General features: G+C 42.7%; 1 protein-coding gene across 5 annotated transcripts in view; it reads left to right on the top strand.

Annotated features, from left to right (window-relative positions):
- Positions 1–25,102, top strand: part of DLC1 (DLC1 Rho GTPase activating protein) — a 282,574-nt gene extending 257,472 nt beyond the window's left edge. For 3 of the 5 annotated variants that reach the window (XM_048509074.1, XM_048509076.1, XM_048509078.1), the window contains 10 exons: positions 2,305–3,728; positions 7,342–7,518; positions 10,488–10,647; positions 12,629–12,827; positions 15,994–16,219; positions 17,656–17,770; positions 18,004–18,222; positions 19,518–19,735; positions 19,912–20,085; positions 20,549–25,102. In XM_048509074.1, coding sequence (XP_048365031.1) covers positions 2,305–3,728; positions 7,342–7,518; positions 10,488–10,647; positions 12,629–12,827; positions 15,994–16,219; positions 17,656–17,770; positions 18,004–18,222; positions 19,518–19,735; positions 19,912–20,085; positions 20,549–20,669 — 3,033 coding nt within the window. In that variant the 3' untranslated portion in view covers positions 20,670–25,102. The remainder of the gene's footprint in view (positions 1–2,304; positions 3,729–7,341; positions 7,519–10,487; positions 10,648–12,628; positions 12,828–15,993; positions 16,220–17,655; positions 17,771–18,003; positions 18,223–19,517; positions 19,736–19,911; positions 20,086–20,548) is intronic. The other 2 variants (XM_048509075.1, XM_048509077.1) reach the window with 1 other exon arrangement.
- The last annotated feature ends 2,288 nt before the right edge of the window (positions 25,103–27,390 follow it).

Raw genomic sequence — 27,390 nt, 5'->3', positions numbered from 1 at the left:
GTGGCTAAAAGCAGGATTATGCCCCTTCCATTGTGATTTAGGAAGCAATGGAGGAAGATCTTTCCAGGTATCTCCAGGATACCTCTGCTAGTTTGAGCAAGCAGAAGGGAGCTTTTTCTTTAAAACATAGGTTTTTTTTCTTTAAAATAGGAACCCACCTGAATCTGCTCTCTGTTGCAGTGTTGAAACAGCTGAGAGAAGGAGCAGAATAAACATTTTGTGTTGCTTTCTTATGATCCTCACCTGTCCTAATCTATAAACACCTGAATTAGCTTTTATAAAACACATACAATGTTTTGAAGGTAATGTTTCACGTTGTTATATTTTCGCATCCCTGTCAAAAACGCGCATTTTCCTCTTTAGTGAATAGTTAGTTAATCCCATTTTAAATAAACTATCCATCAGCCCCGTGCTTATAGCTGCAAATCGCACAAGGCAGAGACAGATTGCATGACCTGGTTGCAATGTACTTGCCTTTAGGCTCTCAGCCCAACACAGTTTTGAAAGTATCAAAACCTTCATGTGATTGTTCTGTTGAGAAAAAGATTTTTATTGTCAGGAAAGCTAAAGACTTAAGAAGGCCGCATTGCATTGTTGTTCTTTAAAGAGAAATTTCAGACTTATAGCACAGGAGAATTTAACATAGTAAGAAGAGAGTGTCGGTTTGTCAAAACAATTATAACTGACAGACATTTATCTCCTCTTTCTTTTCTTTTATGGTAATTCCCATCATTAGTCTATCCAGAGAGCTTTTCCATTTGATTGTTATACTAAAAACCCATTTGGAAGCAGATGCTAAAAAGAGTCTAAAAATAACATAAAAACAAATAAGGGCAAACAAAAGAATAAGTGTTTCACTTGTTTCATTCATTTGCATAGCAAGTGTCTTTCTCATGTTAAAAGGAGTCGCTTACAGCTGTGCTGTAAAATTCAAAACCTAGAGAACTATTCACATAATATCTTTTATTAGGATCAGCCAAATGACACATAACAGTGATGTGTCCTTTGGCTGATCTTAATAAAAGATATTGTATTGTCTGTGTTCTTGGTCTCATGTTAATTGGAAAGTAAAGCTTTCTAGTGTCAGATTTGAAAGGTGGAACAAACTTTGCATGTTGAAATCCCTCTTGAATGTTGTTCTTCAATAGTCAGGGAAGGCTACAGGTAACAGTAACGTTATTTCTGTGCACCCTCTGCTGACTTCTGCTTTTCAATGACAGTCAAATTAATATTTGCCTACAGCAGAGTCTGGAAAAGACACTTCTCGGGCATTCTTACACTTCCAACCGCTGGGTTATGGAAAGAAGGCAAGAGTGTGTAAAGCCTGGAGTCATCGAACTGCACCAATCTAATAGACTCTTTCACGGTCTCATTAGTCACACTTGGAAGGCCTTTAAGATGGGCAAAGAGTTAAGCTGCTACAATTTAGAATGCTTCTTAATTACAGTGAGGAAAATAGACAAGGAAGGTCTGTCAGTAGAGGCCAGCATGCCCTGCCTCCTGGACTCTGGCTGAACATTTCGTGCATGCCATAGTTTTTCATTGATGCCATAGTTTGAACATTCATGCATGCCATAGTTTTTCATTGACCAGTTAAATATCTGTGCATATCTGGTCTAGTGGCAGTGGCAGATAAGGGGGACATTGCATTGACTGATCTAGTTCCTTCATTTGATGAAACAGATTTTTGGCACATATCCCTTTTTTAAAAATATAACGAAATGGCACCTTTGGACTAGCCATATTTATTTCCATGTAAGCTTGTCACAGAAGGTACTACTTTATGTTCACTGTGTTAGTTATAACTGAAATTGAAGACTGGTCGTGTTTCACCATTACATGGCAGAGAACCAACTTCTTCTGGCACTACCTGACCTGCTGTTTCTTACAAGAGGCCTCCTTTGGTGCATAGTTTGCTTATATTCTCAGGATAGTGCTAACTGGCGATGGACTTGAAACTCAGCAAAGCAGATGCAGATATAGGGCAATGGGTGGGGGGAGACTTAGGCAAAATTCAAACCTTTGCTTGAACAGGAGCTTCTGGTTTGATCATTTATTTGTTACTTTTCAGCACATCTCTGTTAAGGAGGTTGAGTCTTCTCAACAAACATGTACTTCTTACCCGCAAAAAATTTACCTTAATTTTGATTCTGTCCTCCTTGGGTGAACCTGGTGCCTTGGAGAGAGCATTCAGCTGCTGATTTTTAAAAATTAGGTGTCTAGATCAATGAGATATTGAGATAATCGATCCAAAAATATGTGAGGAGGAACTGTCTTTACTGAGGATGTCTTCTTTCATTGCAGAGTGACGATTCTGATGAAGATGAGCCTTGTGCAATAAGTGGCAAATGGACATTTCAGAGGGACAGCAAGAGGTGGTCCAGACTTGAGGAGTTCAATGTGCTGGCTTCTAAGACTCCAAGTAGCACATCCCCAGATGAGGCTCACCTTAGTAGCGCAGCCAGCCATGAAAGTGTGCTGACGGACCTTAGTGAGCACCAAGAGATAGTTTCTGTCCATAGCAGCAGCAGCAGCAGCAGTCACCCAGCTGCGTCCCAGAGTGAAGCAGCCACCACCCGAACCAATTCGGTCATTAGCATTGGCTCATCAGGCAACCTTGTGGCCAATGAAGACTCCTTCAGCAGTTTGCCTTCTCCCAAAGAGCTGTCAAGTTTCAGCTTCAGTGTGAAAGTGGCTGAGAAGAACACCAAGTCCAAAACAAGAAGCCTTCTAAAGAGAATGGAGAGCCTAAAAATTAAAAGCTCCCATCACAGTAAAAACAAGGCCCCATCAAAACTTGGCCTCATTATCAGTGGGCCAATCTTACAGGAAGGGGTGGATGAAGAGAAGCTGAAGCAACTGAATTGCGTTGAGATCTCCACTCTCAATGGCAACCATATCAACGTCCCTATGGTACGGAAAAGAAGCGTCTCCAATTCTACCCAGACTAGCAGTAGCAGCAGCCAATCAGAAACAAGCAGTGCAGTGAGCACCCCAAGCCCTGTCACAAGAACACGTAGTCTCAGCACATACAACAAAAGAGTGGGAATGTATCTAGAGGGCTTTGACCCATTCAACCAATCAACATTCAATGACATCATACAGCAGAATTTTAAAAACAGGGAGAGCTTTTCGGAAGATACAGTGTTTTTCATTCCTGAGGACCACAAGCCTGGAACGTTTCCCAAAGCACTCTCCAATGGCAATTTTTCTCCATCGGATAACAGCACCTCTGTGAACTGGAGAACTGGAAGCTTTCATGGGCGCAGCCATCTTGCCCTCCGGAGGGAAAACAGTTCCGATAGCTCCAAAGATCTGAGTGTCGGGAAAAGGCGCAATTCCTCCAGCTCTGTCTGCAGTCGCCTGAGCATTTATGATAATGTGCCAGGATCCATGCTGTATTCCAGCACAGGTGATCTCGCTGACCTTGAAAATGAAGACCTTTTCCCCGAGCTTGATGACATTCTGTATCACGTAAAAGGAATGCAGAAAATAGTGAACCAATGGTCAGAGAAGTTTTCCGACGAAGGGGATTCTGATTCAGCCCTCGATTCGGTTTCCCCGTGCCCGTCCTCTCCCAAACAGATTCTTCTTGATGCGGACAATGATAGAACAATACCCAGAGATCTTGACAGTATGGGAAATTCTCTGAACGATACAGAAGACTCCACAGGAATCCAGGAAAGAAGAGACTCTGGGGTGGGGGCATCGTTGACACGCTCAAACAGGTCAGTGAGCACAGGCCTTAGGTATGGAATAAGCCGGTTAAAAAACTGTGGTAATTGTTGAAAGTGTGTGTTTCACAGTGGGTTGTGAAGAACTCTTTGTTAATTTGTGTTTATATTTGGATATATATTTTGCCATTCAGTTCAGAATTGTCAAGGTAGCTATTGGCTAAGCTCGTAAACCATTCCCACAAAACAGTACACGCAAAAATCACTTCCCAGAAAAAACTTACCATGGATTAGGGTGAACAAGCTGAAACTTAATCCTGACCATACAAAGGTTCTCTGGACTAGGAGAAAGGTAAACCAGGGACTTGAGATTTCTCCTGTCTTGGATGCAGTTTTACTCTCATTGAAAAGCCTGGTTCGCAGCTTGGGAGTGTGCTTGACATTAAGGCTGTGATGGCTCAGAGTGCTTTTGTCCAACTTTGGTTGGTGCGTCAGTTTTGTCGTTCCTGGTTCAGTCAGATCTAGCCACAGTGATCCATGCCTTAGTTACAGCTGAACTGAACTATTCAATGCACTGTACTTAAGGCTATCTTTGAAGATTATTTATAAACTACAGTTAGTGCAGAATGTTATGGCTAGACTGCTGTTCAGGCCAACTGCCAGGAACATGTGACCCTGATACTACAACAATTACTATTGGCTACCGATCCACATCCGAGCCTAATTCAAGTTATCAGTTACATCTTTGAAAGCTCCACATGGCTTGGGACCAGGGTATCTGAAGGACCATCTTCCATATGTTCCTGCCCTGGATCCAAGATTGTCCTGCCAATCAAACGAACTTGTCTAGTGGGCTCGTGAGTCCCATGATTATAGAACAACCTCCCTTGGAATCTACACTGGGTCCATTCAGTTTAAATCTTCAGGAGGAAGCTGACGATAGTTTTATTTAGCAGTGTGATTAATTTAATTTTTATCCATTGGCAGTCCAAATTGAGTGCCACAAGGTAGAAAAACCACTAATAAATGTTTTACATGTGCGTGCGTGCGTGCGTGCGTGCGTGCGTGCGTGCGTGCAGACAGACAGACAGACAGACAGACAGTGGTGGGATTCAGCAGGTTCACACCACTTCAGCAGAACAGGTTGCTAAAATAGTTCTTGTATACAATCAGTTGTTAAATTATTTGAATCACACCACCGGAACCGGTTGTTAAATTGTTTGAATCCAACCACTGCGTTCATGCATGCATGCATGCATGCATACATACATACATACATACATACATACATACATACATACATACATACATACATACATACATACATACATACATACATACATACATGATAGTAAAAGCAGAGCCAACTGTAAGGTCAGCAGTGCACACACAATTCATTTCTTGGTTCCCAAAGTCCTGGCAAAATAAGAATAGTTTTTTAAGGAGCACTGTTCTACATTCATATATCTGTTGACTTTCATCTTGTTTCAACAAGATGTGTGTTTTTAATTTGCAGTACTTAATATGTCACGGTGGAATGTGTGTGAATAAAGGCGAATCTGCTATGTCGAATGTATTTAAATATGACTGGACAAAATCTAGAACTGTTAGTATGTCTTGAAGCAATCTGTTTCTCTTTTAGCTTAAGGCAAATTGCTGTGTGCACAACTGGGCAGGTCAAGGGGTACTCAGACAAATCCCCAAACAATCTGACAGCCTTTTTTTCCTGTTCTGTATTTAACCATAGATTGGATCACTTCATAACTTACCCAGGCCATGTCTAGGCCTATCCAAGCAATGACATTCCTGCGAGATCTGTATTAAGATATTAGATGCCTTTAGCAAGGCTGCATAAAATAAATGTACACAAGGAGAACGGTATCTAAGACAGTGTATATTTGTTCCTTAACATTCCCTGTGATAGTTATGCGCAGATTCCAAAACGGAGTTTTGTTTCCTAAAGTATTTCATCCACTGTGGTGAGTTAAAATAATGGTAATTTATTAGTGTATGCCAGAGATGTGAGGCTCCCATGTGGCCCACTGAACACTGCCCAATTGGCTGATGTCCAGAACCAAGGAATCACTAATGGCAGGTTGGCACGCATGACTCACAAGCATTTCACTTAAATCCTGTTACGTGCTTGAGGCAAGCCAAAGGCCCTCACCCTGGAAAGCTGAAGCAGGCAGAAACCAGGTAGTAGACATCCAAGAGGTAAAAGATAAAGTAGTCCTCTGTGCAGGCACTGGGTCAGTACTGACCCATGGGGTGATGTCACATCACAATGTTTTACTAGGCAGACACTGTTTATTGGGTGGTTTGCCATTGCCTTCCTCAGTCGTCTACTCTTTATCCCCAGCAAGCTGGGTACTCATTTTACTGACCTCGGAAGGATGGAAGGCTGAGTCCTTCTTGAGCCGGCGACCTGAAACCAACTTCCATCAAACTCAGGTTCTAAGCAGAGCTCAGACTGCAGTACTGCAGCTTATCACCCTGTGCCACAGGCCTCATTTTACATCGAAGAGGGCCTTCTCTTTTTTATGCTGTCTTTCTCATCTGACCTTGTGGTCTTTCCCTCCATGGGGAAGTGAAAACTGTGGGTTGATGAGCCTCATGAATAGGGTGTCGCTTAACAAACTGAGGTGGGGTGATGTATTTTACGAAAAACATATCTAGATGTGTTAGATGAGGAGTTGGGCATGCCAGTTCATTTGGGTCGTACATTCCCGGCTCATATGATAAAGGTTGCCTTCTAACCGTCGCTCCTCATCAAGATTTTCCTTACAGTAATGTTGTGTCTCTGGTGAGCTTTAAGAATTTTATGCGCGAAGATTATTTATCAGAGGTTGGATGGTTCTAAAAACTGCTATGTACTCTTTAGGGTGGAGGAATGATTTCTTACCACTTCTTAATGTATGTTCCTCCTTCAGACAGGAGACCAGATGCTGGTTTGTACCCTCCTGGCTGGTGCAATATGGTCATTACTGTCAATATGGCCTTTACTGATTGTATAAACGTTGCTTCATAAGAATCTGTTTGGGGTAATCCAGAAAGCATCTCCAACTGAAACAGTGTTGATTTTCAGTGCCAAGTGGGAAGGGATCAAACTACTTCACTATGACTGTTTGGGAACCTTTGATCTGTAAGCTGTGGTCTTCTTACTAGGTTCTCAGTCACACTAGGGTTCTCAGTAGCTTGGTTTCCCTATTCTCATAATGCCAGCAGGACCAGGGCAAATGAATGTTTATAAATCCCTGAGAGACGGGATTAAACGGTGGAGTGAGGGAAACTGCACCCGGGGCATGTGCGCACCCTGCGACAGTGCCTGCCCCTGCCACACCCCCACCATGGCCTGGTAACGCCCCCCTGCTGCTGCTTTGCCCGGGGCATTGCACTCCCCCACCCCACCCCATTGGTGCTATGCCACTGGTTGTGCTGCTGTGCAATTCAGTCTGTTTTGCTGCTATTTGCTGTACAGGTAGGACAGAGGCTCTTAAACCTCAAAAGATCTCTCCTAACAACCACAAAGTATGAGATCTTGAAACAGAGCAGGTAAATAATTCCCACGGGTATGTTTTCCAAATCATGGAGTATGGGGGTTTTTTTTGTCTTCCGCTGCCAAATACAATGTTACCCATGGGCTTTTTTCTGTCTTCCTCTTTTTAAGGCACCGAATGAGGTGGCACAGCTTCCAGACATCTCACCGGCCCAGCTTAAGCTCAGCATCTTTACAGATCGACTGTCAGTCTGTGGTGCAGATGAACTTGCTGCAGAAATACTCCCTCCTGAAGTTAACAGCTCTTTTGGAGAAATATACGCCTTCCAATAAACACGGCTTCAGCTGGTGAGATCTTTGACCAATCAAAATCCTAAAAATATTACACCCTGGCTTTCTTCCAGGTTGCCAATAGGTTTCGCTTTTTTTTTCTTCAAAGTCACATGCTGTCTCTGAGATTAACTGAGTTTTGACATCTCTGGAGGATTTTGAGTATCCCGGCTAAGTGGCAGTCATACAAAATGCCCCTCCCCCCATATGTCCTTGCAAACTTTGCTTGGTGAAGAATGATGGACCAAGAACACCTTCTTAGGTTTTGTAATGTAATGACTACTGTCAAATAAATGACCTTGAAAAGGCTTTATTGACTCATCTCTACTGGGATTGTAAAGCACCCAGAAGGGTGATATAGAGTTTTCCCTTCTTTTTGACTACTACTTCACCATCTGGTCCGGCCGCCTCCTTCCTTCCCCTGGAACTCAGACAGAGTATTTTAACTCCAGCATCAAAGTTCCTCCTTTTCAAAAGCTGTTATTATGAGAGCTGGGCTAAATACAGAAGTTGTTTGTTCAGAGAGACAGAAATAAGTATTGACCAGTTTATTCTTGCATACTTCAGATTCTCAGTGGACATCGTAATGTGTGCGTGTGCTTTCCCTTTCTGCATTCCACTTCTGTGCATTTCAACAAGACGGGTATTATGCATCTGTTTAGATCAGTAATGCCCTATCTTAAACTGTGCTGAAATACGGATGGGTTGGTAGAGTTTTTGGTCCTGGAAATACAGTCTTCCATAAACCTAGTTGTTTTCTTTTCTTATGTAATGATACTGTTTATTTAGAATAGACACGGCTTTTGCCATTCCCCAGTTCTCCTGTTTCATGCTGACACTTTGCATTCACATACTTCTTAAGTTGTTGTCAGCTTAAGATAACCAATTATTTCATTTGTTGGAATAGCAATGTTCTGGTGGATATTTTTTGGTGGGGAGGGGTGGGGTTAACCTTCTGGCCAAAACCATGCTGGAGAAGGAAAGTGTGTGTTTGGGAAGGGGGGGGAGGAGTTGCTGCCTTGAAAAGGTCATTTGTCAAACTGAAACTTCTTGCTGCCAAACACCAGTGTATTACATCAGTTTCCTGCTGTGACACAGGCTGGTGGGTGGAGGGGCTGGTTTGGAGCACTTTCGAAAGCCAGTGGTTCACACACAAAAAGCTCATTGTTCACATGTCCGTCAATCCCAAGAGTCCCAAAGAGGCAAGATTATAAAGGGTCATTGACTGCTACATTGCGTTTGACTCCTAACAGATTTTGACACGGCCACCCTTGTACTGCCCTGTACCTTTTGGCCTGTTGGATTCTAGTGCATGAGCCCTGCATACAGCTGTGAGTGTAAAATGGTTAATTAATAAGCTGAAAGGAGTCTTCAGTTGATCGTTCAATTCACTGTGTAGCCACAGATAAGAAAATTGTGATGGGAACATCTTTGTTCAATGGGGCCATTCCCGAGAATTCATTATTCGGTTGACATGAATCAAAGCAGCCTATAACCTGGCCGTGTTGTGGTAGCCTTCATTCAGGCAATTGCTGCCCTGAAATGAATCAACCTTCTTTATTTAAGAGAGGGATGATATTAGTTGCTTTTGGTCAAAATACTGACCCTTTCCACACAAATCAACTGAAGCACTCGTAAAACATTTTCAATCCTCCCCCTTTTCCACCATGTTTGTTCATAGTGACCCCCCTTGAAATGATTCATGGCTGCTGTGAGGGCTTCCCCCCCCCTTTTTTAAGTTATTTCTTGAATCAGTGCTTCTTGCGGCAGTTCTTTATAGCTTGTATAATCGACTCTTCAAAGATTTTATCTCCCCCACATAAAAGAACACACAAAAATGATTAAAATAAACAGGCCAAGGGGAAACAGAGTGAGCGCAGTGACGCAATAAAATGGTGCCAAGGAGAAAGTTCAGGGATGGCACAGAAGCATGTAAAACATAGTAATTAGATTGGACAGCAAATGGAAATGTTTTGAAAATGTTTCAGGCTAAAGAACCATTTTAAAAGGGGATTCATTTAAAACATGTTGAGGCTGGAAATAAGATGTTTTTGGAACGTAAGGAGGAAAACAGTAAGAACATAAGAACAAGCCAGCTGGATCAGACCAGAGTCCATCTAGTCCAGCTCTCTGCTACTCGCAGTGGCCCACCAGGTGCTTTTGGGAGCTCACATGCAGGATGTGAAAGCAATGGCCTTCTGCGGCTGTTGCTCCCGATCACCTGGTCTGTTAAGGCATTTGCAATCTCAGATCAAAGAGGATCAAGATTGGTAGCCATAAATCGACTTCTCCTCCATAAATCTGTCCAATCCCCTTTTAAAGCTATCCAGGTTAGTGGCCATCACCACCTCCTGTGGCAGCATTTTCCAAACACCAATCACATGTTGCGTGAAGAAGTGTTTCCTTTTATTAGTCCTAATTCTTCCCCCCAGCATTTTCAATGAATGCCCCCTGGTTCCAGTATTGTGAGATGTGGAACTCCATGGGGGAAGCATTTTATTTTCTGCCTCAAAACGTTTTTAAAGGTTTGTGCAGGAAGGGCCACTGTCTGTATTGACATTGACTCAATTGCATTTGCTAATTTGCCCCAGTGCATTGAAAGCAAAGTCTGTATTGAAGATCAGTCATTGGAAGCAATAAACTGATACAAGTTAAGGACACATTTGTTTATGTGATTTGTTCATTAGACAGCACATGATTAATCGTCTTTAAAGGGTTTAACTTAATGTAGATGCTAGTAAAAAAAATAACTATTTGGCTCTGCCTTTTAATATTTCATTTGGTTTTAGAGTGTGTCCCATGTTTCCATGGCATAACAGAATGCTTGATTCAGAGGTATACTCAGGTTTTCCATACTATTCTCAGTCCATTGAAGTGCTGGCACATGTCCTACTCTGCAGCCCACAGTCGGAAATAGAAGTGGGTGGTGCGCGTGAAAGAGAGAGAGAGGAGAATCTTGAAATTGCCATCTTTTTTTCCCTTTATAGGGCTGTGCCAAAGTTTATGAAGAGAATAAAGGTCCCTGATTATAGAGATCGAAATGTGTTTGGAGTTCCCCTTACAGTTAATGTCCAGCGTACAGGTCAGCCGCTTCCACACAGTATCCAGCAAGCCATGCGGTACCTTCGCAACCAGTGTCTGGATCAGGTTAGTTTCTTTCTCCACAGATGCGTGGGAGCCATCCACAGTCCCGGGATCCTTGTACTGGCTGTTGTTTTACGGAACCTTTCTGCGACTCTTATTTAGAAATTCTACCTCGTTAGATGTTGCTCTTGAGAATTGTTGTGAATAGTCAAATATTTGGAGTCGGATTTTAATTCCAAAACTCAAAGGAATATCAGCAAGCATGTTCTTGCCCCACCATATCAGTAGTTCAGAAAGAGCGACGTGACTTAGTTTTCCAGAGACTGCATTGCTATTAGTGGGAGCTCACATCTTTGAATGTTTTCACACATAAATATAAATGATATTCATGTGGAAAGCTAAAGCATCAGAAGAAGACTGGTCAACAGCCATCTTTCCTGATCTGCTACTGTTGCACTGTGGAAAGTTATTTTATGGACACAAACCTTCAAACATCTGATCTGGTTCTTTGAACAGTGTCTTTGTGAAAATGATGCCGTATGGACATGGTTGCTTTCCATGCTGTTCCTTCAGAAAACCAAATTTGAATTCCTAGGTCATTTATTGTGTTTTGTTTTTATTACCGGTAAAATTTTTTGAACTGGTCTTTCTTGTGGGCTCAAGGTGATTTACAAGTAATAATGAAAAGATTACATATTATAAATTTTTAAAACTCTAAGTATCTTTTCCTCAAAACGCTTGCTGACATCATGTCCCCTCAAAAGCCCTGGCAGACAAGCAGGCCTTGCAGTGTTGCCTAAAGATCTCCATCAAGGGGGCTCAGCTCTCCTCTTTAGGGAACCCATTGCACAGATTGGGGGACACAGTGGAGATAGCCTGGGTTCTAGTCAATGTTAGGTGGGCATTGGAGGAATAGCCGGCAGGTAATAACCAGAATACCATAGTTGGCACACAGGAAAATGTGTGAGGAGATGGTCTTTCAGATAATCAGGGACTTAAAGATCATAAAAAGCACACTAATTAAACTCAGAACCAAAATGGCAGCCAATGTAGTTGTTTCAAAATGGACACGTTCCCATCAGCTAGCCCTGACAGTAATTTAGTTGCTACATTCTGGGCCAGTGCAGTGTCTTTGTTGTCTTCAAGGGAGGCACAATATATAGCACGCTACAGTAATCCAACCATGACATCAGAAAAACTGGCAAAGATGTATGAAAATGTTTCAAATATGTGTTGGAAAGCTGAACATCAAGAAGGGCCCTTTTATCACTTATGGTGGACTGGTGGAAAAGCTAAGGAATTTTGGCAGCTAATACATACAATAATTCAAAAGTTTTAAAAGATAAATCTGTGAAGAAAACCTGAGGCCTGTCTTATAGGATTTATGGATAGATCTCTGGAAAGAAAACATGGAACTTTATTTTTATATATGATGACAGCAGCATCAAGAGTATTGTATGTGCAGAAATGGAAAAGTCCAGTTATATTTACAATTGAAGAATGGTGGGTGAAAGAGTTGGCAGAAATGGCCAAGTTAAATTTGTTGCTCAAAGAAAAGGACTTAATCAAGTATATGGACAATTTAGAAACCCTATTTAAAAACCGGAAAACATAAATTGATGATTAGTAGTTTTGAAGGTTAAGGATTGTTACAATAAGAACCAATAGAGAAAAGTGAGACTTTTTCAGTAATGATACTGAAGATTTAATTTTATCTAGGTGGTTAATGGCTTAGTAGTTTTTAGGGTTAATTTCAGTGCGGAAGAAATTGGGGAGTCCTTATTTCTTATAACTTGGTAGTTTTCCCCTTTGTGTGTTTTTGGTGTTGGAAAGATTATGAAGTACTAGTAAATAAAAATTAATTAAAAAACAAGAAATCCAACCATGAGATTACAAAACCATGGGCCAGTGTTGCTAGATTCGCTACATCTAAGGAGAGAGTTGATAAGAGTTGACTTAGAAACTTGCATTTCACACTTTCCACCAAACGTCTATTAAAACCTCAAATAACACTCCTTCTAATGAGCGAATCATTTTCATCTAGGTTGGGCTTTTCCGAAAATCTGGAGTCAAGTCAAGAATCCAGGCTTTGCGGCAGATGAATGAAAACTCAACAGGCAAAGTCAACTACGAAGGCCAGTCGGCTTACGATGTGGCAGACATGCTGAAACAGTTTTTCCGTGACCTGCCAGAACCGCTCATGACCAACAAACTTTCAGAGACTTTCTTACAGATCTACCAATGTAAGCCACGGACTGGTCATAGTTCATTTGTCTTTCATTCCCATGTATATTTTACTGCATGCAATTTGTCAAGTTTGAGCCGACCAAAAAGCTTTCAAAATGGGAAGCAATTTTGTACCAAATTGTTCTCAAAAGCAACAGAACACATTTCATGGTTATTATATTATCACTTCTACTTCTTAACAGCTTCTCTGTAAAATAAACTGAAAATATTGATCTGTGGATTCAGAGAAACATATTGAAGTGTCTGGTAAACCAAACATCTGATTTCCACACATTTATTTAAAATATTTGTATCAGTTCATAGCACAGATCTCTCAACATTTTGGTTTCCTAGACTGAGATGCTGAGGGATGGTGTGTGGTTCCTGGTGAAACTGTACAAAATGGTCCCTTTCCACTCAGGTGATGTCATTTATTATCTTCCCAATAGTACATCATCTGGAAATTGATGGCAACAGCAATCTTCCAGTATCATGCAGCTGATGGTTACGGGTCACCTGGCAGCATGTTGAGTTGCAAATTGCCTCAGGCCTCCTTTTAGATGGTCTCAAGTTCTGCATTTGAGCTAAGCAGTTTACCATGTCAGAGGGCTTTTTAACCCACAGATTAATCATCTCAACCCAATTTGTGTGTCTCTGCTGATTAATCAACGGGGATTAAGACAAGTAGGGACCTAGAATCATCTTGATACACCACTTTCCTCAGTATGCCATTTCCTTTAATTCATTTCCTTGGAAATGTGAGTACTTCCAATTTGTACCCTTCTTTTGCCATCAAGTCAGAACTGACTTATGGTGTCCCCAAAGGGTATTCAAGGTGAGAAACCTGCAAAGATGTTTTGCCATCACCTGATTCTGAATCACAGCATTGGTATTCCTTGGAGGTCTCCCATCCAAATACTACCCAGGGTGAGGACTGAGAGTGTGTGACTGCCCCAAGGTCACCCAGCAATTTATATGGCAAAAGTGGGGATTTGAACCTGGTTTCCCAGCTCCTAGTCTGAGACCTTAACCACTACACCACACTTTCTGTATGTTTAGCAGTACATAATTTGACTTTCAGGATGACAATGTTCTTCTGAAGGAAAGAATTGTTTAATTGGTTGATTTTTTGCTATGCTTCTACATTTTGCCTATTAGTTAAAGCAGTTCAAATCTTTTAAAAAGAAATAAAACAGTATTATTATTAGTGGTAGTGGTAGTAGTGGTAGTAGTAGTAGTGGTAGTGGTGGTGGTGGTGGTGGTAGTAGTAGTAGTAGTAGTAGTAGTAGTAGTAGTAATTTGATTTATTAGACCGCCCTACCCCTGAAGGGCTCAGAGCTTTCAGAGGCCGTTTCCGCACGGCCCAAAAACGACGGCCTGGGGGCGGTAAAAACGCCGCCCCCAGGCTGCCGTTCGCACAGGCGGCGCTGCTGCAACGCAGCAGCGCCGACCTGACTGTGCTCCCCCACCCCAGGGCGGCATCAGGCCGCCCTAAACAACAACCCTTTAAAGGGTTGTTGTTGGGAGAAGCGTCTTCCAGCGGTGTGAACCAGCCACCCGGAAACGCTGTCTCTCTCGCCCCTCCACGATGTCTCCGTCATCACCTGCTGGCCGTGGAAGCCCCGCCCACACTGTCCTCTGACCTCCCAGGGTCGGAGGCAGCGTGGCCCGAGGCCTGGCTTTGCTGGCACGGCCGGCTGGGACATCGTGAGAGATGGCGAGAAGGAAGCGTCTCGTCGCGAACGCATCTCTCCTCGCGGGGGAACCTCTGCTTGGCCTGCTCAGCGGCGTCTTGACAGACTTCGCCCCCATGCGACAGAACTCTTGGAGTGAGAGCATGGCGGCCGTCATGGAAACGGCCAGAGAGAGAGAAAATCAAGCAACTTTGAGAAATGGTGATCATTTCAAAATCATCAGTTTGGTACATGCCTTGCTGCCATGCTCTTGGGCTGGCAGAGGCAACTGATGGTTAATCTACCTTTTGAGCTCCACAACTAAGCACAACAAATATCCCCATGTGCACCTATTTCTTTTGTGCAGAGATGTATGGATGTATGGTTTGGGACCCTGCTTGACATCTATGAAGGGGAACGGAACAAGTGGTTTTTTCGACCCTTCCTAAAGTTGCACACAGGAGATAACCTTAGAAATAATCAACAACTGCTCCAAACCTGAAGTGGGAAATAGTTATGGTAGAAGGCATCTCCGCAAATCCAGTGCAACTCAAAAAGAATGCTCTACTAAAGGGCATTCAACTACCTGTGACTTAATTGGTGAGGGAGGAAAGATTCTCTGCTCAGGATTTTCTTCTCAGGATCCTCTCTTTCTCTTTGTGCCTTTTTACAAATTTTCTTTCTCTTTTTCTTTTTCTTTTTCTTTCTCTTTTTCTTTTCTTTTCTTTCTTTTTCTTTTTTGCTTCCCAAGGTCTGCCTCACAGTGTAACACACTGGGTCGCACTCTGAAAGGCCCTTTGACATATCCCTGTAATGTATCCAAACAAATCAATTTCTTTTTTTTTACTGTTTTGTTCCCACCATTTTCAGATCATATTAAAAGCACACTAAATTTTTACCAATGCAGCAGTCGCATTTTGTAACTGTGGTACTGTGTGATAGTACAATCCGGTACATCAGTGATTCCTCCCCGCACCCAACCACCTTCAGTACATCACTGTTCGCTGAAGCGCTTCTCTCTGCTTAGCGAAGCACAGTCTGGACATTTCCTGGTGCCAAAGTCAGGAATGGTATATAGGCTATTTATTTTAATTGCCTCACCTCTTGAGGAACGTGTTTCACTTGTGTGTATGGATTTTTCTTGGAGTCTGCGTTGGCCGAGCTTCATGTTTGCATTTTCGTCGCCACCCATGTTCATAAATTAGATTGGGGCTCTTTCAGTTTTAACTGCCCTTTTAGTCAGTCGGCAGAAATGTGTGGCTCTCAAAATTAAATTCTAAAATTAACTCTAGAATATGCACAGCTTTGTTTTAACTGTCGAGTCTCTCAGTAGGCAGGAAATACCTGAGGGCAGTTAAACTGTTGACCAAAAAAAAAAATTCACTCAGTTTGCCATGAATGGTATGCAGCGCGCTGAAGGAAATCGCTTCAGAGTTTGCTTTGGGATGTGTTCATGCTATACGTGTGGAAAATTCAATGAGCTGATGAGAGGATTGCTAATCTTGTGCAGATGTGCCAAAGGACCAGCGTCTCCAGGCAATCAAGGCGGCCATTATGCTTCTCCCAGATGAAAACAGGGAGGTTCTACAAATTCTCCTATATTTCTTGAGTGATGTCACAGCTGCTGTGAAGGAAAACCAGATGACGCCAACAAACCTTGCTGTGTGCTTAGCACCTTCTCTTTTCCATTTGAATACCCTCAAGAGGGAAAATTCTTCTCCAAGGCAAGTCTCCAGGTATCTTACGCCTGTGTTTCAACCCAATGCCCTTACTGGTAGTTGCTAACGGTTCAAAACTGAAGGTGTATGACATTGAAAGGCTGGCTTCTGCATGCATTTTGCCTTTTGGCACTTGCTTATATGTGTGAACAACATTGTATCAGATTTAAACTTGAACAATAGAAAACTGAGCGCCAGCCTGGTATAGTGCAGGGGTGTGAAACAATTGGCTCGGGTAACAGATCCAGCCTCTTGAGAACACTTATCAGGCACACAAGTCACCCCCTCCCCACTCCAGCCTGGTGAGCCTGCTGCTGGCTCACTAATCCAGGTACCCACGTATCCCACACCCAATCTGACCTGGCGAGCAGGCGCGAACTGCTATAAAATGATGCCCCCTAATGTGGCCCAGGCAAATAGCGTCTGGGTCACTTGTCCCCCTAGATACGCCCATTGTGGGCTTGCCAGTCCAGGCAACCACCACACCCCCTGCCAATCTGGCCTGGTGAGCCACCCAGTATCCTCACCAGCCCAAATCAGCACTGGGGGAGGTGGCTGGCACAGAGGGGGGAATGACTGCCTCACTGGTGAAGCTGCTATTGGTTCACCAGCTGAAGCAACCACCCCTTCCCCAGGGCCAGTCACTACCCCAGAGCCATTCTGGGCTGGTAAGCCCACTGGGAGCTCGCCAGTTGAGGTAGCCACTCCCTTCAGTGTCAATCTGGGCTGGCGAGCCTTCTTGGGGCTCACCAGCCAAGGCAGCTACCCCACCCCACCAGCACAACCAGTTCACATTTATGTTATATCCAGCCCTCATAACAAATCAGTTTAACACCCCTCTCCTCCACATGAAGCCTGCTGAATGATGTTGGGCCAGTCATAGTTCTGTCAGAACTCTCTCAGCCCAACCAGAGGCAAGCAATTGCAAACCTGCCACTGCCTGAATGTCTCTTGTCTTGAAGCCCCTATGGGGGTTGCCATAGGTCTGTGGTGGCGAACCTTTGGCACTCCAGATGTTATGGACTACAATTCCCATCAGCCCCTGCCAGCATGGCCAATTGGCCATGCTGGCAGGGGCTGATGGGAATTGTAGTCCATAACATCTGGAGTGCCAAAGGTTCGCCACCACTGCCATAGGTTAAATGTCACTTGACAGCACTTTCCACCACCACCAATAGAAAAGTGCCAGTGATGATTCATGCAATGGCTCATCCATACATGCAAGTCCTCACTTGATTCTGCAGGTACTAATTGTGTTATGTGTGAAGCAGACCGCAATTCACCTGGCATTTCATTATACATTAAAAATGAGATAGTTAAAACTGAATATCATGTTCAGAGGAATACAAGAGATTATTTAAGCATGTCTCCTAGTTTATTCTTCATATTCTCTGTGATTGTAATACATTCTTGCCAGCTTTCTTTTTCATTAACTCACCTTTGTTTGTTGCTAGGGTGATGCAGAGGAAACAGAGTCTGGGAAAACCTGATCAGAAGGATTTAAATGAGAATTTGGCTGCAACACAGGGCCTGGGTCACATGATTGCAGAGTGTAAGAAACTCTTTCAGGTGAGGCATTATGGACTTCTGTTGGGCAGAAGTCCCTAGCTTTGTTGAATCTGTGGGCTGACTACAAAATGGCTGCCTGAAAGGTCAGGCCCAATCACAAAATGTTGGGCGCTTCCAACCCAAGTATCCTCCTGTGATGAAAGTAACAATATGAAGTATGGGTAATATCTCAAATATCTCAAATGATGAACCTCCAACTGTTTTCTCCATCTTGTCTCCTACCCACTTGTTAGATCCCCGAAGAAATGAGCAAATGTCGGAATTCTTACACGGAACAAGATCTTAAGCCATTGAGCTTGGAGGAACTGGGACAAAATAGCAACTCTCAGCCTGCAAACTATCATTCTTACATCCAGGACTGTATGGATGATTTGCTGAAAGAGATAAAGGACAAATTTAAAGGCTGGGTCAACTATTCCACCTCAGAGCAAGCAGAGCTTGCCTACAAGAAGGTATGTTAACATGTTTTGTTGGTTTAAAGGACCTTTAAGATGTGATTTTGGTGGCCCTTATGAGGGCAGAAAGGCAGGATATACATTTTGTAAAATAAAACTTCAGAGTGGCTATTTGATTTTGGCACTTAAGCCAGCATGGTGTCGTGGTTAAGAATGGCAAACTCTAATCTAGACAACCAGGTTTGATTCCCCACTATTCCACATGAAGCTAGTTACAGTTCTCTCAAAACTCTCTCAGCCCACACAAAGGCAGGCAATGGCAAATTCTCCATGGTTAGCACCAGTATAATGTTATGGGGGTCAAAATGATACATGAAAATCAAGTGAAATGTGAACTTGAGACCGTTTCCCAAGAACATTCAGGGCCAGTTCTCATCAACGCCCATGAGTGGATCCACGTTGTCAGAAGTCTGTTGTTGAACTAGAGTGGATTCCGCGTGAGCCGAAGACAACGATGTGAAAATGGTGTAAGCCCTTTTTCACTGTTTTAAAACATTTTACACCATTTTCACACCACTGTTTTTGTCCCATGCGGAATCCGCCACAGAAAGTAATCTGTTCTGACAAGTCTTTCAAGCTCTCTGAGAATGTTGCAGAGTTCTCCCATCACCCTCCATTTACTCTCTAAACAGGTATAGGTTTTTCAGGGAGCAACTGTGAGGGACAAGGGAACGAAGACAGGTCAAAATCATTTCACAGGTTCTTGTATGCACAAATCCAGAAACTATAAGCAACCCCTGAAATGGTTTTTTGCATGTAAAAATCTGCTCTTTTACATTGATAGTAAGAGACAGATGTGAATGGATCATTTGAGAATAAGAGCCTTGATCTTAGGACCCCCTGAGTGCTGTTCACAAGCTGTAATATACTAGTTATGCATTTATTTTTGCTTTATTTATTATGCTATATTTTTCTTAGCTCTTCTGCCATGAAGAAATGTGTTCATAATATGCATCTACCAAGGCATGACACATTCATTTTATGCCCATTCAATAGAAAATCGGGGATGGCACATGTGATCGGAGATATAACAAGATTCTTTAAAACACTGAATAGCTGATCTTATTTCTTGTCCTTAATCGTCTAATTTACACAAAGAATCCCAGTATGTTCATTTTCATCCTAACTTGCAATCTTGGCTCATTGTTGGGACACTGGCCTCTCTCTTGGATTTTTGCTTTCAATCTTGAATGTACTCTTTGGACCTTAAAGAAAGAACAGGTGTCATTTTAAAATATGGCTGTTCAATATGTAAATATAACTCAGATTTCCATGATTGTGATGTTTTTCAGGTATGTGAGGGTCCCCCTCTCCGCTTGTGGAAGTCTACCATTGAAATCCCCGCAGGTCCCGAAGAGGTCTTAAACCGTATACTTAAAGAGCAGCACCTTTGGGACGAGGACCTTTTAGACGCCAAAGTGATTGAGATTTTGGACAGCCAGACTGATATATACCAATATGTACAAAACAGCATGGCACCACATCCAGCCAGAGACTATGTCGTCCTGAGGTAAATCTCTCGATTTCACCCTTGATAGGTTTGTGAAGGGTGGTAAACCGTGACAGGGTGACTGGAAGCAAGTCTATCAGTAGAGAAAACTAATGGATCGACTTCAGTTCTTCTCAAACTTTTTACTAGTTTTAAATAGGATTTGATTGAAACAGGGCTGTGTTTGTTTTCAATAGGACTTGGAGGGCAAACTTGTCCAGGGGAGCCTGCTCACTTCTGTGCTCCTCAGTGGAACATGATCGTGCTGCAGTCCTTGGCGTGAGAGTAAACGTGCTTCTGTCCAGGTATCTCATAGAGCCATCCAGTTCAGGAAAATCCAAGCTGACCTACATGTGTAGAATTGATTTAAGGTAAACTTTTTTTTTACTTTGCGCTCTCTCTCTCTCTCAACTCAATTGGTGGCAACTCAGTCCAAATCCTCTCCCAGCAGCTCGACATCGATATTGAAAAGCGGGAGGGACAAGGTGGAATGTTGGGAAACCCTGTAGGCAAATGCCAAGGGACAAAGCAGTGATCCCCCAGCACCACGTGCTGAAACTACCCTTGAGGTAGAACTAGGGTCACCACAGAGCAGTGCCTCCCAATCCACGTTCTGAAAGGCTATCCAGAAGGATACCATGATCAATCATGTCGACAGCTACTGAGAGTCTCAGGAGAATTAACCTAGTCAATTTCCCTTGTCCACCTCCTGGTCATGTCATCCTTCCCCTATCTTCCTCAGCTGAACACTTACTTTAGAAATCTCTATTTTGTGTATATTTTTTTCCTTCAACCAGTTGAGCTGCTTCACATGTGCATTTTCTTTCACTTCAGGGGGCATAAACCTGACTGGTATGCAAAGGCTTTTGGACATCTATGTGCAGCTGATGTTGTGAAGATCAGAGATTCTTTCATTAAGCAGAACGTGGACAGTAAGGAAGCAAAATCCAGGTGACTACTGAAGCCAACCAACTTTGCATTCAACCCATCGCCACTGGTGTGCATAGATATGCCCAGGAGCTGGTGATTGTCTGCTGCAGAATGGGTCACAATGTGGCTGTGAAGTTTTCACATGAATCAGGAGTATCTGGAATTGGTCTGATATTCTCACTCGAAAGGCTGTGGCAACACCCTGCATTTTAAAGCTGCTGCTTCCTGTCGACATTAGGTCTATCGTGTAGGCCTTGACTGGAATATACTGGACATTACCAAAAAAAAGATTTTTAAAGAATATTATTCTATGTGTGAATTGCTTCTGAGAAGCAAAATTCTATGAAATATATTCTGGAATACCGTGAAAGAAATGATTTATAACTTTGCGTGTCAGGCTGTGTGCTGTTTGTTGAGGGACTGTTGCATCCACTGGATTTGTTGGTACTCTTCAGTGTGTTCTCACTTAAGAAAGCGAAAGAAGGTTTGCACAGAGACAAAGGCGTTGAATGGCTTTCTGAATTTTGGACACAGACTTGGATACAGGAGTCGTAGAAACGCAGTGTCTGGTACACTCGAAGGCAACAAGAAAGCATTTTAACGTGAGGAAAGGTTTTGGCCCGGTAGACCATCACAAGCTAGTCTTGTGTGTCATGTGCATATAACCAAATAAATAAATAATGGGGCAGCACCAATGAAAGCAAAACATGATGCCCAGTGAAGAATTTATTGGAGAGATGGGAAATATCCAGTGCATTTCAATATCTTTTTTTCACATGATTCTGTGTCTTCTGCTATTTGAAAGAAATGTTCTCTACATCATGACACAGAGGCAAGTATGTTATTGCCCCTGCATCATATGCTTAACAGAATTGCCACAGTTTGTGGCTTTCTGATTAGTGTACCTCCGTGAAACAAGTGTTTGCCATAGTCTCACTATAAACATCTTAAAAACAACTTGTGAAGTGGCATTTAAGTATTCTAACTCTTAAACAGCATATTGGAAAAACATGGTAACAGAAATACATCCACTGGTTTTAATTCACTTATGTTCTTCCCCATATGTGTAATCCCATCATTTTATCCATATGCTCCTGCTAAGATTTAGGCCAGACTCTTAGCAGACCTCATTTGTATGGCTCTCATAGGAATAAACAGAAAGCTTGCGACATGAAGGTAGAGCTGGTATTGCTTTCAGTAGTTTTTTAAAAAAGACAGCACTGGAAAAATAGCATAACTGGAGCATAAAGCATTTTAAAGGAATCCAGTGGAATGGATACTGTGTTACAAGTTTAAAGATATTCATATCATCCACTCTCATATAACCGTATTAACCTCATTTAGCCAAATGCTTTTGGGGAAAACCTTCCCCAATCCTCAGAAATGTTGGAAGTTGGAAAAGCCAAGTTGCATAAGCAAAAGTATTTTTGCTATTAGGTTACCTGGGGCAAATTGAAGGACTGCAGGTTAGTTAAGATAATAGGGAAGTCCTGCAGATGGGGTAATACACTGACCAAGTTAGTGGCTTTTAGAAGCGAGAAACTCAGACCTGCTAACTCTGGTGTAACCTTGAATGTTAGGATGGCAGTAGCAAGTGGCACAACTGAGTAGGAGCTGATAGACATAAGGTGCTACTCATCCGTGTTTCTGAAAACTACATTCACTGTCTCAGGCATTGTCAGAAAAGTCTTTTGTGTATGTGTGTGATCACATTGTCAAATATGACATATGCCATAGGAAATCACAAGCATTTCTTCATAAAAGTGGTTTTTTGTTTTGTTTTGTTTTTTGCTGCAAGAAAGTTAAAAACAGGGTATCGAGAGAGCAGATAGGGGATTTGGGGGCTGGATTTTCCCAGTGTTTCAGACCACATGGAATTATGCTCCAACTGTGCCTCCCTCACTTTTGGGTATGAGTTAGCTACAACAGATGCTGTTCAATCATTAATTGCTGAAATACATAGGGTTGGATCCAGACTAAATTTTCCTCTTTATCTTGTTTTTGTGGTGTTTATAATTTCCCTTTCTCACTGAGGACTCAAGGTGGATTATAGGGGGAAAAACACAGATACTGTAGGATAACCCCAAAGAACAATGCAACAAGACCATAATTACTGAATTAGGGAACAATGTGAGCTGTAAATTATCTAAAGCAAGGCCTGGCATAAACCATACAGAAGGCAGAAGCAGTAAAAACAGGTTATACGTACAATAATTGGGGATTAAGTGTTACTCCATTATAGTAATGGTGCTCTCCTGAACAACAAAGCAGCAGACTCTAATCTGGAGAACCAGGTTCAATTCCCCACACCTCCACATGAGGCCTGCTGAGTGACCTTGGGCCAGTCAAAGTTCTCTCAGAACTCCCTCAGCCCACACAGAAACAAGCAGTGGCAAACCATCTCTGAATGTCTCTTACCTTGAAAACCTATAGGGTCACCATAAATCAACTGTGGCTTGAAGGCACTTTCCTCCACCGCCTCCTAGACAGAGTGGAATTTTACTGCCTCCCCTGTGTTACTGATTAGGGCCCTTGAGGAACATCATGAGGAAGGGCTGGAACAGGAAGGAAGAATTGGTGGCCAAGTTAGTCGAGATCTAGCCCATACTCTCCAAGAGCAGGTCTTTGACTCTTGCTATGACTCTTGCGCCACTTGCAGTGGTGTCCTGTGTAAGATTTGAGGTTTAGTATAGGGATGCAGTATTGTTTTAGAGATACACTGAACTAGAGTGAATAATGTGTGAATGAAAAATGTAAAGTGGAAGATAGATAGTTGGGTTGTTATTTTACTGCAAAGGCTTTAAGGCGGGGTGTCCAACTCTGGTCCTCCAGATGTTCATAGACTACAGGGACTGAGGGGAATCGTAGTCCATGAACATCTGGAAGACTAGAGTTGGACAGCCCTGCTTTAAAGAGTAATCTATGCTTCTAGTTGCCCTATCCCAGGTCTTCCTCCTTTTCAATGTCTTTTAAAGTTATCCTTTCCATATTCTTAAAACTAGGGACAACTGCTAGGTGGTATGTTGTACCAAAGATGGTGTGAAAAGCTGGACTGTTCATTCCATCTTCCTCACTAGCGTTAAAGAAAAGGCCTGCACAGCTTGGGGGTTTACCTTATAACTCAGGCCCTTTTCTGGATTTCCCATCTCAGGGCCACAGCAAGGCTGGAAGCAGCCCTCAGTTACCATTGTCAGTATTATTTGCTTTCAAAAATGTTTGTGATGAAGAATCATGGTGTTACCAGCAGGTTACATTCTGTTTGTAGTAACTGCCTCTGCCTGCCTCATTACCCCCATAATGCTGTCTTGTTTTGACTCACCCCTGATGGTTCTTTGCACATTTTGTAATACACAGGCAAAGTTATGAAATTGCCAATTGGGGGGTGCTCTTTTGCGTTTGTTTTTTGTCACGTGATAAGCTTGACAAATGGGAACAATGCAGAAGTTCTTCCCGGAAGCTGTGGAAAACAGTTCAGGGTGTTAGTGCAAGCTGTAATGAGGTACTAACTCCACTTTTACAAACCCCAAGGTATGAGTGATAAAACCCAGGATAGAGTGTGGATGGGTATCAGCTTTTTCAGATATGTTACAAGAATCTTCCTGAGGGAAAAGAAGCTGTACTGGATCATGCGTACATATCCCCACCCTCAACAGTTGTGAAATGAGTTGGGTCCAGATTCCACACAGCAAGCTGCAGGGAATGGGTTTTTAAAAATAAATAAATAAATAAATAAATAAATAAATAAAGGAGACCCCAAACTGACTCAGAATGCTACTGTGGGGTGGAGAAGGGGCCTTCCCTCCCATATTTTCCCTCATGGAAACAGCACTTGGGAAGTTTATTTCCCCATTTTTACTACTTGTGCCCATCAGAAATGGGGCTGTTCCCTCAAGGGAAAATGGTTTTGGAAGGCAGGACTCTTCCTTGCCCTATGGTGACTTTTTGGAGTTTCCTCTAGTTTTTAAAAGTAATTCTTCAGAGCTGTTGTGGGCCCTGCAGGGAACCTTGGTGGGTTTGGGAAACACAGATTCAACTCTTTAAAAACCTGATGATGTAGTTTTGCCTTTACTGCCAGATGAGTGTGCTTAGGATCACAGCATTAGTGTTCCTCGTGATTAGGGCAACCTTGTGCTTTCTTTGTATACTTTCCTAAATGTTTAAATGTGTAAAAATGTATGTTGTACATACCATTCTGTTGTAAACATGTACACTTGCTCACAATTTATTGTCCAATATAGATAAAGCATGAACATAATTATTTAAATATACTTGTATTTATACCTCAGATACTCATTTGGGGGAGGGGAGGATTTTGTACCTCAAGTTGTCTACCCTTCCTCCTCCCTCATGTAAATAAGTTCTACACAACTAAGGTCTAAGTAAAAGAAGAAAAGGTTTATATCTTGATGTTATATGTCTGTACAGCATATAATCAATAAATGCACTATTAAATGTTAATATTTGTGAGGCGGTTGAATTTTCACTTTCTGTGCCCACTTTTCCCCAATAGTTATAAAAACATGGGTTCTAAACAGATGATTTAGATCGGGCCCACCCTACAGGCCAATCGTCAACCAATCTTATGTTGCAGCTCTGATTATGTCAGCCACAGTAGGCTTTTTCAGTAGCAGCATTTTGCTTAGGAAATGCCCTTTCCTTGAGGTTTATGTGGCACCTTCCTTCCTCTCCATTTGGGCACCAGACCAATGAGTTTTTGTTCCCCCAGTTCTTCATTAAGGGACTGAACTTTTAACACTATCTTAGTTTAAGCTTCAGTGGTCTGTATTGTCTGTTTTTTAATGTTGGGCAAGGTGTTTGTTTAATATATTTTGTTTTGCATTTTGTCTGCCGCATTGGGCAGATGCAGTGTAATTTTTTAATAATAAAAATTGGAAACCTGTTTTGCTGGGCAGAAAAGAACACCACCAAGAGGTTGGTGTGCCAGCAAACAAAAGCGGGTAACAGACATGAGCTCAGACACATGTGGGGCAAGCCAACCCCAGCAGCACCACCAGCGTCTCAGGAATTGTCCTTAGAATTGGCTGGTGGCTGTGCAATGGGCATAAGTCATCTCCATTCCTTTCTCCCATGCCACTGGCCCCACCAGTGCTTCCGGTGTCTCAGGGGCTGGGGCAGAGATCTGATTCTGGGCACCAAACAAAATGGTCCGTGGTGCTTCTATGAGCTCCTGTGCTGGGGGTTGCCTTTAACATGAGCAGAAAACCCAGACTAAATTTTCCAGTGGCAGAATGGTACTTCCCAGCCCTCCCCATCCCACTAATCTCCATGAAAATGTTCCTGATTGATGGGAGACCCTGCAGAACAAGAAGCCAGAAGGGCTGCAGCAAGAAGGTGGGATTCAGTGGAAACTGACAGTTCAATCTGGATTTAACCCAAAGTCTCTTGCAGATGGCACTGGTCTTCTAGCTCCATCCCTTCTCCTTGAAGCATGCTCATTTAGCACTATCGCTTCCCACTTCTAGAGAAAAAGATCCTGTAAATGTTACGCTTAGGTCATGAACTGGTAAGTATTCCAGCTTAACTGGTTTCTATGGGGATCCGAGTTTAAATGTCAGCTGATCAAGCACAACACAGAGGGAAGACTGCACCTCAAATTGGCCCATTTATTATTGCAAAAGCCTATTTTATTTAAAAAAATCTTTTCATCGTGAAGAGGAAGTGGAGTTGCCTGTCCAGGAAATGTGCAAGTTCCTTCCAAACAAAAGGACAAAGGACCAGAATTGGCAATAAATCGGCGAAAGTTTAATGCTTGCTTTGCAAAGGAAGGAAGCCAAAAATAGAACAGTGGGCTTCGTGTGTTGCTCTGAATAGGGTAAAAGCTTATGGAAAGTCAGCTGCAAAATTTCAAAAGAAAGCCATCAATTGAAATAACACTTGTTTCTCTGGAAGAGAGGGAAAAAAAGATCCTGCTTTCTTCTCCGGAGGCAGTGATTCTGAATTGCTGCATCAATAATTAAGTTGCTGCTGCTGTGCGGCAAAGCCTGGGCCGCTCTGCACAGCTCTTCTCCAGCTGTGCCTCCAAGGAAATGTCAAAGCTCCTGATCTATTCAGTGGGACATCTCTTCCCCACAGAAGAAACTGGGGAAAGGAGATCAAGGGAAGAGATTGCCAGGTGTCACAAATGGGCAACAATGTAAAGCTAATTGCAAGGCCAATGTGGGGGGAGGGGGGTTATTATCATTACTTCCCTTATGTTAAGATCATGACCTGTATGCGTTCTCTCCCATTCTCGTGTACATATATAATATAAAAATTGGTGGAAAAACAGCATTCACTGTTGATGTTGTACAACCAGAACACCAGTTCTCCTAGTTGTTTGCAAGACCGGCAGGATGCAGAGCGTCACATTACCCCAGTAACTTAAGGCTGTGATTTGAATGCCAGGTCAGTGCTTCAGATGAGCTGACAGGAAGACTGCCAAATACCAAAGAAGTAACCATTGGTGTTTTTTTTTTTTGTATGCAGAAGACAACCCCCCTCTCCAAAAAAAAAAGTTTACGGGGCTGGAAGAAGCCACTGTCCTTCCCCAGTCTTCCTTCAGGACAATGACCCCATCAGCCCGCTCAGCAGGTGATCACTTCCAGATGAATTCAACCCCCACCCATGTGTTTTGGATAAAACTAGTTTGAGAAAGAGGCTTCCTGTCGATTAATGTTTTCTAAATGTCTGTGAAATCATCCCTGTTTTCTTCTGCCTTCGCTCCTAATGTTTTCAGAGTGCCTGGC

Source organism: Sphaerodactylus townsendi, linkage group LG10 (genome assembly GCF_021028975.2).
Source record: "Sphaerodactylus townsendi isolate TG3544 linkage group LG10, MPM_Stown_v2.3, whole genome shotgun sequence".
Lineage (NCBI taxonomy): Eukaryota > Metazoa > Chordata > Lepidosauria > Squamata > Sphaerodactylidae > Sphaerodactylus > Sphaerodactylus townsendi.
The sequence above is the reverse complement of the archived record's forward strand: the minus strand, read 5'-3'. Positions and strand labels throughout refer to the sequence as shown.